Source organism: Epinephelus lanceolatus, chromosome 12, assembly GCF_041903045.1.
Source record: "Epinephelus lanceolatus isolate andai-2023 chromosome 12, ASM4190304v1, whole genome shotgun sequence".
NCBI lineage: Eukaryota > Metazoa > Chordata > Actinopteri > Perciformes > Serranidae > Epinephelus > Epinephelus lanceolatus.
The window spans coordinates 45,138,077-45,150,186 of record NC_135745.1 but is presented as its reverse complement, the minus strand read 5'-3'; the positions used below and the strand labels follow the sequence as shown (position 1 = coordinate 45,150,186).

Here is a 12,110-nt window from a genome sequence, read left to right as displayed (position 1 = left end):
TGATGACGCATTCCGCCCCCTGCAGGACGGAGGTGTCACGTGCTCCTCTCTGCTGTATTTAAATTAATCAGTAATCAACAGAATGTGACTTGTTGTAAGGATTTTACTTTGTCACAGTGATCAGGAGGAGTACCACAAACAGAGGAGCAATGATCGCATTTCATCTCGTGCAAGAAGTAAATCAATTATAGTGCAATCATTTTTCTCATTATTGAACCAGTGTTGTCTCTGTTCATTACACTCATCCTCATTTCACTGGATACTGACGGCTTTCTGTTCTGTGTTGGGAGGATTGGACACGGTAAACATCGTTTGAGCAGCAGACACGTGACACATGTAATAAACATGTATATAACATATATATATATATTAATTATAATAAAGGTGTTGTTAAGGCAGCAGCCGTCGGGGGGCGCTGTCGAACTCCCCCGGCTCTCCGACAGTTTCATGCCGGGCTGTGTGGAGGAATGAAGCTGCTGACCGCTGACTGTTTCCCCGGTGAACCCGCACTGTCAGCGGCCTCAGGTGTTTGAGCGGAGCTGCCGGTGTCACTGAGCTATGAGGTAAACACACTCCTCGCCGGGTTATAACCCGGGTCATTAGCGGGTTAATAAGCGGGTTATATGCGGCTGAGAGAAGGACACACTGATGCTAACAGGCTAACAGATCAGCTGGTGGAGGATCGGAGCTAACGGCTAGTGTAGCTTAGCCGACAGTTAGCTTGTTTTAACTCAGTTTATAGCTTGTAGCCTCCGTTAGCATGGTGTCCCGATTAGCTTCACGGCTTCTGTCCAGTGTGAATCCCCTGACGTGCTGCTGTTAGTCGGGCTGCTAACTGAGCTGCTAACTGACAGCTAGCTGCTCGGCTAACAGCTGTCAGCTGCCCGGTGGTAAGCTGGACAGACGGCCGAAAAAAAACACACACACAGGTACGTCACATATGATATGACGTCATCATATTTATATGATTCAGGCAGTGATGTCTCTGTGATACCGTGGAAAGGGGGTTAATCGGCCGACAGGATGCTAACGTTAGCATGTGGGCCTGGGCTGACTGAAGTTACGAGGAGGACAGAGGTGGAGGAGTAAGACAGGAGAGGACGAACACAGGAGAGGAGGAGGAGGACAGGAGAGGAGGAGGAACACAGAGGAGGAGGACAAAGGTGGAGGAGAAAGACAGGAGAGGACAGAGGTGGAGGAGGAAGACAGGAGAGGAGCAGAAAATGGGAGACGGAAGAAAGGAGAAGAGGAGGAGGACAGATAAGCAGGAGGACAGAGGAGGAGCAGGAGGACTGTGTGAGCAGCTGATTAATTGATCATTTTATCTGATGTAGTCTAACTGCTGACTCTGCAGCTTCTGCTCACTTCTGCTCTCTGCTCCCCCCTGGTCTCTGCTCTCCTCTTGTCTCTGCTCCCCTCTGGTCTCTGCTTCCCTCTGGTCTCTGCTCCCCTCTTGTGTCTGCTCTCCTCTTGTCTCTGCTCCCCTCTTGTCTCTGCTCTCCTCTTGTCTCTGTTCCCCTCTGGTCTCTGCTCCCCTCTTGTCTCTGCTCCCCTCTTGTCTCTGCTCTCCTCTTGTCTCTGCTCCCCTCTGGTCTCTGCTCCCCTCTTGTGTCTGCTCCCATCTTGTCTCTGCTCTCCTCTTGTGTCAGCTCCCCTCTTGCCTCTGTTCTCCTCTTGTCTCTGCTCCCCTCTTGTGTCTTCTCTCCTCTGCTCTGCTTTCTGCTCTCCTCTAGTCTCTGCTCTCCTCTTCTAGTCTCTGCTCTTCTTTAGTCTCTGCTTTCTGCTCTCCTCTTGTCTCTGCTCTTCTCTGCTCTAGTCTCTGCTCTCCTCCCCTCTTGTCTCTGCTCTCCTCGGCTCCCCTCTTGTCTCTGCTCCCCTCTTGTCTCTGCTCTCCTCTTGTCTCAGCTCCCCTCTTGTCTCTGCTCTCCTCTTGTCCCAGCTCCCCTCTTGTTTCTGCTCTCCTCTGGTCTTTGCTCCCCTCTTGTCTCTGCTCTTCTCTGCTCTCCTCTGCTCTGCTTTCTGCTCTCCTCTAGTCTCTTCTTTCTGCTCTCCTCTGGTCTCTGCTCTCCTCTGGTCTTTGCTCCCCTCTTGTTTCTGCTCTCCTCTGGTCTTTGCTCCCCTCTTGTCTCTGCTCTTCTCTGCTCTCCTCTCCTAGTCTCTGCTCTCCTCTAGTCTCTTCTTTCTGCTCTCCTCTGCTCTGGTCTCTGCTCTCCTCTCCTAGTCTCTGCTCTCCTCTGCTCTGGTCTCTGCTCTCCTCTCCTAGTCTCTGCTCTGCTTTCTGTTCTCCTTTGGTGATGAGTTCAGGTCATGAGGTTTTTCTGGTCTTTGCTTATGTCACCTGTCAGTTCTGTGGTCAGGTGGTTCGTCACCTGATACTTTGGTTCCTCCTTGTTTCCACTGTGTTTGATAAACCAGAATGTTTCAGATGTTCCTGTTTGGAGACGAGGCGGTGACGACAGATGAGCTCACACCTGTTAAATCAGGACGCCGTCTGGATACTGAAACACAAACACGTCCTGCACTGTCATGTGACGTGTTGATAAGCTCTGTTGTCTCTGTTAGGAGGTGGATGTCTGTTGAGCTGCTCCTTTAATCCCTCCTCCTCCCCCTCCTCCTCCTCCTTTTCCTCCTCCCTCTCCTCCTCCCCCTCCCCCTCCTCCTCCTTCACCTCCTCCTCCTTCTCCCCTGCAGGAGTTGTGCGCTGTTGCTTCCTGGCGGCCCAGCTGTTGGACTATGCTGTGTTTGTCCACTGCGTGGCACCTCCTGAGCCGAGCTCACCGCCTCCCTCCCTGCCCCCCTCTGCCCGTCGCTCAGTCTGTTGACATGTACGCCACCCGCCTCTACAGCACCGCGGGGGGAGGAGGAGGAGGAGGAGGAGGGGGAGGAGGTGGTGGTGTTAAACAGGGGCGAAGGGCGGGGCTGTCCATGCTTGATGCGCCTCATCCCCACCTCCCCCACCACCCGGCCCCACCTCCCCCCGCTTACCCGCTATACCAGGGTCGCCCTGATGCCCACAGAGGAACGCATTTCCACCACCACTACCACCCCCATCCGCAGCCTGCGCACCTGGCCCCGCCTCCGCTGCCCCCCCACTACCAGCACCACGCCCACTTCCACACATACGGAGGGGGGGCTCCGGCTGGAGGGGTTGCCGCCACCGCCGGCAACAAGAAGAAGACGTGGAACTTCATCCACGAAAAGATGAGCTATGACACGTTCTTCACCATGAAGCGTCTGATCGAACGCTCGCGGCATCCTGATGAGGTGCTGCGCTGGGTCACCCAGAACCCTGCCAAGATCTCCCATAACCACTACCCCGTTGCCCTGCAGAAGATTGGACAGCTGCTACAGGCCACGCCGCCGCCTCGAGGCGGAGGGGATGACCATGACACTGAGGCTTCAGGAGGAGGGGGAGGGGCAGAGGCAGGTGACAGACGTCAGATCCTGGAGCATCAGGACTTCCAGACGCTTTGTAACGCCATCGTCAATGACTGCGCCAAGTTTGACAACTTCAGCATCGTCAACTGTCTGTACGCCGTGGCGGCACTCGGTGAGTCCCAATGATAGTGGCAGAGGTTTAACAGGAGGAGCTCCTCTCAAGTGAGGCTCCACAGGTGTTTCAGTGGCCTGCTGGGAAACGTGCTAGATGACATCATGAACTAATTTGCTTACGTGTGACATCATTATGTAACAGTTAGCATATCCATGAAAGTGACAGGCAGCAGAGACACAGGAGGAGGTTCTCAGGTGAGTAGTAGTGACAAAGGTGCGCACCAACACAAACCCAGACAGGAAATGGCTGCGTAGCATCAGACCTGGAGGATTTGTGATGTCTGGATCTTTGTGTTTGTGGTCTCTTCAGGTCTTCCCAGTGACTCTCAGGTGGTCCAGGTTTTGGAGGCGGAGTCTCAGTCCAGACTGAACCAATTTAACCAGAAGGATGTGTCCATGGTGTTCAGCTCCAGTATGAAGCTCCACCCGGGCAGCCAGCACCCGCTGACTGAGGCCTGCCTGGCTGGCCTGGAGAAGAACCTGGAGAGAGAGCGCCACCCGCAGACGCTCTTCCTGCTGCTCTCCTACTACAGACTCAAGTGGCGCTCGCTGCAGCCACAGGAACCCACCGCTGCTACAGGGGGCGCCAACGCCACTACAGCTAACAACAACAACACGTCTCCAAACCCTGAACAACTGCTTGCCAACAGGTCGTACATCCTGTTTTTCACGTGACAGCATCTAAAATGATTTTGATCTGAGTATTCATGACGTCTTTTTGTCTTCCTCCGACTTTCAGGAAGATCTTGCGTCTGGTCAAACACACTCTGGCGAGTGTCAGCGGTGTTCGTGACCAGGAGATGGCACTTTTAGATGAAATGCTGGCAGCGTGTGTTCGTGAGGCGAGTAACAAAAGTCTGGAGTTAATCTTCAGCTCTCACCTGTTCTACCAGAACCGACAGGAGAGGTTCATCAGCAGCCTGGCAGGTGAGCTTCGGAAGGGGTTCACCAATGACTGCACACAGGGTACACATCAAGTACACACTGGGTACACATCAAGTACACACAGGGTACACACTGGCTACACACAGGATACACATCACGTACACACTGGGTACACATCAAGTACACACAGGGTACACACTGGCTACACAAAGGGTACACATCAAGTACACACTGGGTGCACATCAAGTACACACTGGGTACACACTGGGTACACACAGGGTACACACAGGGTACAAACTGGGTACACACAGGGTACACACAGGGTACAAACTGGGTACACACTGGGTACACACTGGGTACACACAGGGTACACACAGGGTACACACTGGGTACACACAGGGTACACACAGGGTACAAACTGGGTACACATCAAGTACACACTGGGTACACATCAAGTGCACACTGGGTACACACAGGGTACACACTGGGTACACACTGGGTACACACTGGGTACACATCAAGTGCACACTGGGTACACATCAAGTACACACTGGGTACACACTGGGTACACACAGGGTACACACAGGGTCCACACTGGGTACACATCAAGTACACACTGGGTACACACTGGGTACACACAGGGTACACACAGGGTACACACTGGGTACACATCAAGTACACACTGGGTACACACTGGGTACACACAGGGTACACACAGGGTACACACAGGGTACACATCAAGTACACACTGGGTACACACTGGGTACACATCAAGTACACACTGGGTACACACTGGGTACACACAGGGTACACACAGGGTACACACAGGGTACACACTGGGTACACATCAAGTACACACTGGGTACACACTGGGTACACACAGGGTACACACTGGGTACACACTGGGTACACATCAAGTACACACTGGGTACACACAGGGTACACACTGGGTACACATCAAGTACACACTGGGTACACACAGGGTACACACTGGGTACACACTGGGTACAAACTGTCAATACTATCCAACCTACCCTCAAACCTGAACCCAGCCATAGAGGACTGCTCCATGGAAACGCTGTGTTGATCATGTGACATGTTGCTCTGAAACAGAGGAGTTGCCAAAGAAGGTAGACAGCATCACTCCGTACACGATGGCTTTGATTGCCAAATACATCGCTCGCCATCGGCTGAGAGAGACACGACTGCTCGACACCATCGCAGACTTCCTGGTGAAGAAGGCCGAGTATCTGGACAGTAAGGTGAGGACTGGACTAGTGGTCACATGACCTCAGTACCTGTGTGCCTTGTGTACCTGTGACTGTGCAGATGCGTTTGTCTGTGGTTTCTCAGGTGATCCAGAAGCTGGTGTTCCCGTTCAGCAGGATGAGTTACCGTCCATCCAACGAGCAGCAGTTCTTCTCTCGGCTGGAGGAGGTGGTGGAGCTGAAGGCGCTCAGCTCGCCACTCGCCACCGTCAACATCCTCATGTCTCTGTTCCAGCTGGGACATTTCCCCGGCCTGGTGCTGCACCGAGTCTTCTCCTCCGCCTTCATCAGCAACGTCACCAGTCAGTACCACAACACAACCAGTACAGCCATTATAGCTCGACACAATCAGTAAAGTTCCCAGTCTAGCTGTGGGTTGTGATTCCTGAGAGGTCTTTCAGGGTCGATCCTGTCAGCAGGACTTCAGAGTACAAGTTACTGTTACCGCAGGTGTTTCAAGTATTGGTACCTGTGTGCTGTTTGTGTGTGTACAGACAGTCCGTACGCTCTCATCGTCCGGCGGTACCTCTCTCTGCTGGACGCTGCGGTGGAGCTGGAGTACCGTGAGTACACTGGACCACGCCTGCAGGACGCCCACAAGGTCCTGATGTTTGACCATGCCCTGACCGCTGATGAGGTCAACCGCAAGTACAGGTAACATACACACCTGTACACAAGTACAGGTAACAGACACCTGATCACCTCAGACTGGTTCTAACTGGCTCCTGTTACTGGATGAACTGGTCCTGATTCCTTTGTCTCTGTCAGTTATAAAGGTCTGGTAGCTGAGGCTCTGAGACAGCTGGTCGGAGAACAGAACTACAAACAGGATGAAGTGCTCGCTCCAGGATACTACACAGGTACTGCACACTGAATACTGCACACAGTAGTACACACAGTTGTACTACCACACACACACAGTAATACACACACGTACACACACACACACACACACACACACACACACACAGTAGTACACACACACACAGTACACACACACACAGTACACACACACATACACACACACAGTACACACACACACACAGTAGTACACACACACACAGAGTTTCAGTTTCAATCAATCAATTTTATTTATAAAGCCCAATATCACAAATCACAATTTGCCTCACAGGGCTTTACAGCATACGACATCCCTCTGTCCTTATGACCCTCACAGTTTCAGGTGTATACTTGGACTCTCTTTTGTCTCCAGACTTTGTCCTGTGGATGGACGGTTCTGGGCGGGTTCTACCCATCAGGACTGGAGCTGGTCTGGCTCTCAGCATCGTTCCTCCGTCCTGTGTCGCCGTGGCGTCCAAACCGGCTGATGGAGCGGTTGCTGTGGTGACTTCAGAGTTCCAGAAGTTCTCTCCGTTCACAGCACTGGAGGAGGGGGTAGAGCAGGCCTGTCACGTGGGCGAGGCGATGGGCGGGGCCATGGAGTCCAGGTCCTTCCTTCCCCACCACATCCGCAGCACGCCAGGGGCCACGGCTCCCTCAGGGCCCCCACGGCCCGGGACTAACGGCGGCCCTTATGGGCCCTACTATGTCCCTGCAGCAGAGTACTACTCCAGTCTGGCCAAGGAGCACTCTCTGGAGAGCCAGAACAGCTCCACGCTCAGCAGCCCCCCCTCTGATGGCCTGGCCCCGCCCGGGGCCCAGGGCCCCACAGGGGCCGCCGCCCCAGACTCACTCTTCCAGTTTTCCATCGGGAAGATCCTGGAGGACGAGGGGGGGACCCTGGGGGGCCCTGGGACAGACTGCGAGCTGCCGGGATTCTACGAGGATGTGACGTATTCTGAGGGGTCCGGGACTGACAGAGGGCCCCCGTCACTACAGCTCCACCCCCCTGACAGACCCGACGGGGACAACCCCCCCACAGAGCAGAGACAGATCAGGAGGTCAGTCCACCTCAGAGTCAGCTGATGGACGTCCTGAGGAGGTTTGACAGGTGTCCTCATGTCTCACTGTGTCTCTGCAGGGTCATCATGTCTGTCAACGATAAGTGGCACTACTGCCACAACTCAGAGGTCCTGGTCGGGTCTCGAGCCATGAGGGACCGGCACCTGAGGCTGCTGGGATACATCATCCTACAGGTTAGAGATTAGAAAACTTTATTGTCATTATATAGCAATATAATGAGATTGTAGGTGCTGCTCCTTTGATCTCAGTACGATACATGACAACATAAAACAGATCACAAACATGACGTCAACATGTCACATACACAGCAATGAATAAAACAGTGCTAAAGGAGATTTAGAAATAAATAAGTTAAACCAGCAGTCGGTTGATTGCACATTTCTTGTACTGCACATATTATTGCCTGTTCAGAGTTCTTATTGCCCAGGGAAAGTAGCTGTTTGTCAGTCTGGTGGTTGGGGCTTTGATTGACCTGTAGCACCTGCCTGAGGGCAACAGGTTAAACAGATGATGTGCTGGTGATGAGAGTCCTTGAGGATGGAACTGGTCCTGCTGAGGCATCGGGAGCTGGAGATCTCCTCCAAGGAGGGCAAAGGACAGCCAATGATTTTCTGGGCTGTGTTAATTACCCTCTGCAACACCTTCCTATCAGCAGCTGAGCTCCCAACATACCACACATAAGCCCCTTTTACACTGCCAGATTTTCTGCAAATGTTGGGCGGTTTTGCCAGCGAGCTGCGAGCGTTTAGACACACAGAGCCAGATTGGCGAGTTGATCCGAGGTGCCCAATTTTCCACCTCGTAGGGTAGACATATTGGTGGAACCCTTTTAGTTTAAAAAGAACGAGGCAGCCTTCCGCCATGGGAGGAGCTGTTGATGACTTGTGGGAGGGGCTGTTGATGACTTGTGGGAGGAGCTGTTGATGACTTGTGGGAGGGGCTGTTGATGACTTGTGGGAGGAGCTCCTGTTGATGACGATGCACGTGCGAGCCACTGGCGGTGGATAAACAGGAAACAGCTGATAGCAGGTGTTAGCGAGCAGCTAGTAGCAAGAGGGAAACACAAACCTGACACTGTAAAGATGAGCAACTGGGGAGACAAGGAATTGCGCGCCCTCCTTGTCCTCGCAAACGAAGAGGCCATTAACCGTCACATGATGGTGGGACCTGATCCGCTCTTTTGTTTCTGAAGTCTATGATGATTGGTGGTGTTCAGCAGCAGATTGTTGGCCGAACACGACTCTGTCAGTTTCTGGACTTCCTCCCTGGAAGTCGTCTCATCTCCTCTAATGATAAGCCCGACCACAGTGGTATCATCCATGAACTTGATGATGGAGTTGGAGGGATGGGAGGGGGTGCAGTCACGCACACACCTAACGTCCCTCAGTCTGTCTCTGTCTGACTCATAACTGCAGGTTAATTTAACAGCAGATGTGGAGTTAATGTCTCTGTTAATGAGGAACGGACAAATAAAGGACTGTCTTAACGTCCTCAAAGACACCACCTGAAGACCAGACTGACAGGAAACATGGTTTATTAAAATGATACCTTCAGTTGTCCTCACTGATGATGTCTGGAGCTGCAGCTGGTTGGACGGCGGTCTGATCTGAAGGACGGGTGGAGCTGTAAACGATTCCTCTGACCAACTCTTTAAAACAAACGCTCCCCAAAATAAACAGTTCCGATCAGCTGATGTGATGATGTCATACTTCGAATGGTGAACTGAGATTAAAGCAAACACACAGCGGTTTCAGACTGTTTCCTCATGTCGTCTTCAGCACTCAGCTGATCCCTGCACACCTGTCTTTAATCAGGTCAGGTGACACTGTGTCAACCACAAACCTCCACCAGGTGGTGCTCAAATGTTCAGAATCAGAATCTGCTTTATTCGCCAAGTATGTGTGTACACACAAGGAATTTGACGCTGGTAGACTTGCTTTAAATGTACCAGAATTAACAAAAGTGGGGGGAAGAGAGATAGAACTCTGATACTGTCACTGGTATCGTACCGTGGGTCCCAATTTTGGTACCGTGACAACACTTGTCGCAGGAAGCACAGCCTCTGCTGGGCCTTTTTCCAGAGCTCGTCTATGTGTGAGGTCCACTTCAGGTCCCAAGAGATTGTGGTACCCAGAAACCTGAAGGTGTCCACAGTAGACACTGTGCTGTTGACGATGGTGAGGCGGGGCAGTGTCGGGGGGCCTCTCCTAAAGTCCACTGTCATCTCCACAGTCTTGAGCGGGTTCAGCTCCTGGTGGTTCTGACCGCACCAGAGGACTGCTGCTGTTCTTCTTTGAGTTAGCTGCTAACATCTGCTGTTGTTCTTCTTTGAGTTAGCTGCTAACTGCCAACAGCTGCTGTTCTTCTTTGAGTAAGCCTCTAACTGCTAGCAGCTACTGTTCTTCTTTGAGTTAGCTGCTTTTTAAATCTCCCGCAGTGGGTCGCACACAAGACATCCCATCCTGCAACTGTCCTGTCATACAGACATCATTTTGGCTTTGTTACCACCTCCACTGTCAGCCTGAAGGCCACACAACTCTGTCCCTTCATTCTCTGATTGTCCCTTTTATACAGGCTGGTGAGGAGGAATAAAGGTGCGATGTCACCACGGTGTAAAAGGACCAGTAGCCTTCAGATGTCAGATGGTGTTTGACTTGTCTTTTTGTCTCCCCTCAGCTGCCGTACCATGAGCTGGAGAAGCTGAATGGCATCGAGGAGGTGAAACAGTACCTGCACAAGAAGCTGCTGGACGTCCCACTATGACGCCCTGTGTGTGTGTGTGTGTGTGTGTGTGTGTGTGTGTGTGTGTGTGTGTGTGTGTGTGCGCGCGCACACACGCGTGTGTGCGTGTGTGCACGTTGTGGGGGTCAGAGGTCAGCAGCCCTCTGAACGGTGACACGTTAATGTGTTTATTCAGATCACAGCTGCAACTACTGATTATTTTATCAACTAATCTGACGAGTCAGTGAGAAGTTATTGACAAGTCGGAGACGAGTCAGTGACGATGGTTACAAACAGTGAATGATGACTCGATGATAAAATAACGTGTTGCTGCAGCTTCACTGAGGTCACATGATGACTGTGCAGGTGGACTCAGACTCCCATCAGCCTGTGCAGCTGTTTAAAGGACCGTTATGCTGTTTTCTGACCATTTTCCAAACCAGTCACATCGTAGGGATCAGATTGACCCTCCGAACAGACTCCGCCCACACTGTGGTCAGTGTTCAGTAAAGTTCACTCAGCTCTGAGTTCCTGTCTCTTCTCGTGACGTCTGGAGCAGCTGGGTCGTTCCGCTGGCGAACACGAGATCACATGACGAGTCTCTGTTGTTTCCGGTGCAGTTGACGGCGGCGGTGCGTTCAGGTGCACTTTGACTCTGCAACAATGAATTAACATTAGTAATGTTCAGAGTGTCCTTGAGGGCACTGTCGGGGTTGCTGTCACCTGCTCAGGTGTGACGACAGTTTGATTTGGAACGTGGTCAGCAGAGACGGTCCTTTAACGTGACATTAACTGCAGGCTGTGTTCTGATTGATCGCTATATGAATGAACAAACATTGTATCTTTTTTTGTGGGTGGGGGCGGGCGGGAGGGAGGGTGGGTGGAGTCCCTTTTTATAAAGTATGGTAACCATGGTAACGGCAGCGATGCATGTACAGGACTCTGTTTTTCGGGGCGTCACTGTTTTATAAAATGAGGCGATGAAGCAGGGGCTGATGGGTACTGTAGTTCTCTCTGAGTGCACACTAAGGGAGGGAGAAGGGTAACCATGGTAACGTTGTGAGTGTGCCAAAAGCCTGGAGGAGGAGCCAGCTGTGGTGTGATGATGTGTGGGTGATTTAATGTCGGGGTCAGAGGTCAGATTATTTATTTGTGTATCAGGTGACGGACAGATGGACAGACAGCTTGTTTATATTCTATAAATCTATTCATTCAAATGTCTATAAAAGCTCAAACTGAACTTGTGTATTTGTGTGTCGTCTGTATCACTTCAACACAACATCATGTCACCAACACACATGGACAGAGTCATGGTCAAGTCTCAACTGTCAGGTCACGAGTCATGACCAATGAGTCCAGAGTCAAAACATAATCACTCTTTAACCGACAGAACACTTCACAACATCGTTTTTAACTTTGCTACAAGCTGATGTCAGCGCCATATGATCATCTGTTCCATGCTACCGCTGCATGTAGTTACACGCTAACATTGGGGAAACGTCATCTATATGTAGCTACATGCTAACATCAGGGAATCATGTAGCTACATGCTAACATCAGGGAATCATGTCACCTACATGTAGCTACATGATTCCCTGATGTTAGCATGTAGCTACATGATTCCCTGATGTTAGCATGTAGCTACATGTAGGTGACATGATTCCGTGACATGATCAGTGTCTTACCTACTGTTGATTTCAGATCAGATTCTTTCTATATTATATTATTTATATTTATTAATATCCACATGCTATTGTAACG

The 12,110-nt window shown here is 51.5% G+C and overlaps 1 protein-coding gene across 1 annotated transcript; it reads left to right on the top strand.

The window, feature by feature from the left end:
* Positions 1–416: 416 nt before the first annotated feature.
* Positions 417–11,589, top strand: fastk (Fas-activated serine/threonine kinase). The gene is made up of 11 exons (XM_078173476.1): positions 417–563; positions 2,692–3,550; positions 3,863–4,202; positions 4,292–4,479; positions 5,551–5,699; positions 5,791–6,007; positions 6,200–6,359; positions 6,474–6,565; positions 6,919–7,606; positions 7,687–7,801; positions 10,305–11,589. The coding sequence occupies exons 2-11, from the start codon at positions 2,734–2,736 to the stop codon at positions 10,389–10,391; spliced, it is 2,853 nt and encodes a 950-aa protein (XP_078029602.1). The 5' UTR covers positions 417–563; positions 2,692–2,733; the 3' UTR covers positions 10,392–11,589.
* Positions 11,590–12,110: the final 521 nt, after the last annotated feature.

Coding starts and splice junctions, on each gene's coding strand:
- fastk (XM_078173476.1), top strand. CDS start 2,734: ATGCTGTGTTTGTCCACTGCGTGGCACCTCCTGAGCCGAGCTCACCGC. Junction 4,203..4,291: donor GAACAACTGCTTGCCAACAG/GTCGTACATCCT, acceptor TCCGACTTTCAG/GAAGATCTTGCGTCTGGTCA. Junction 6,566..6,918: donor CGCTCCAGGATACTACACAG/GTACTGCACACT, acceptor TTTTGTCTCCAG/ACTTTGTCCTGTGGATGGAC.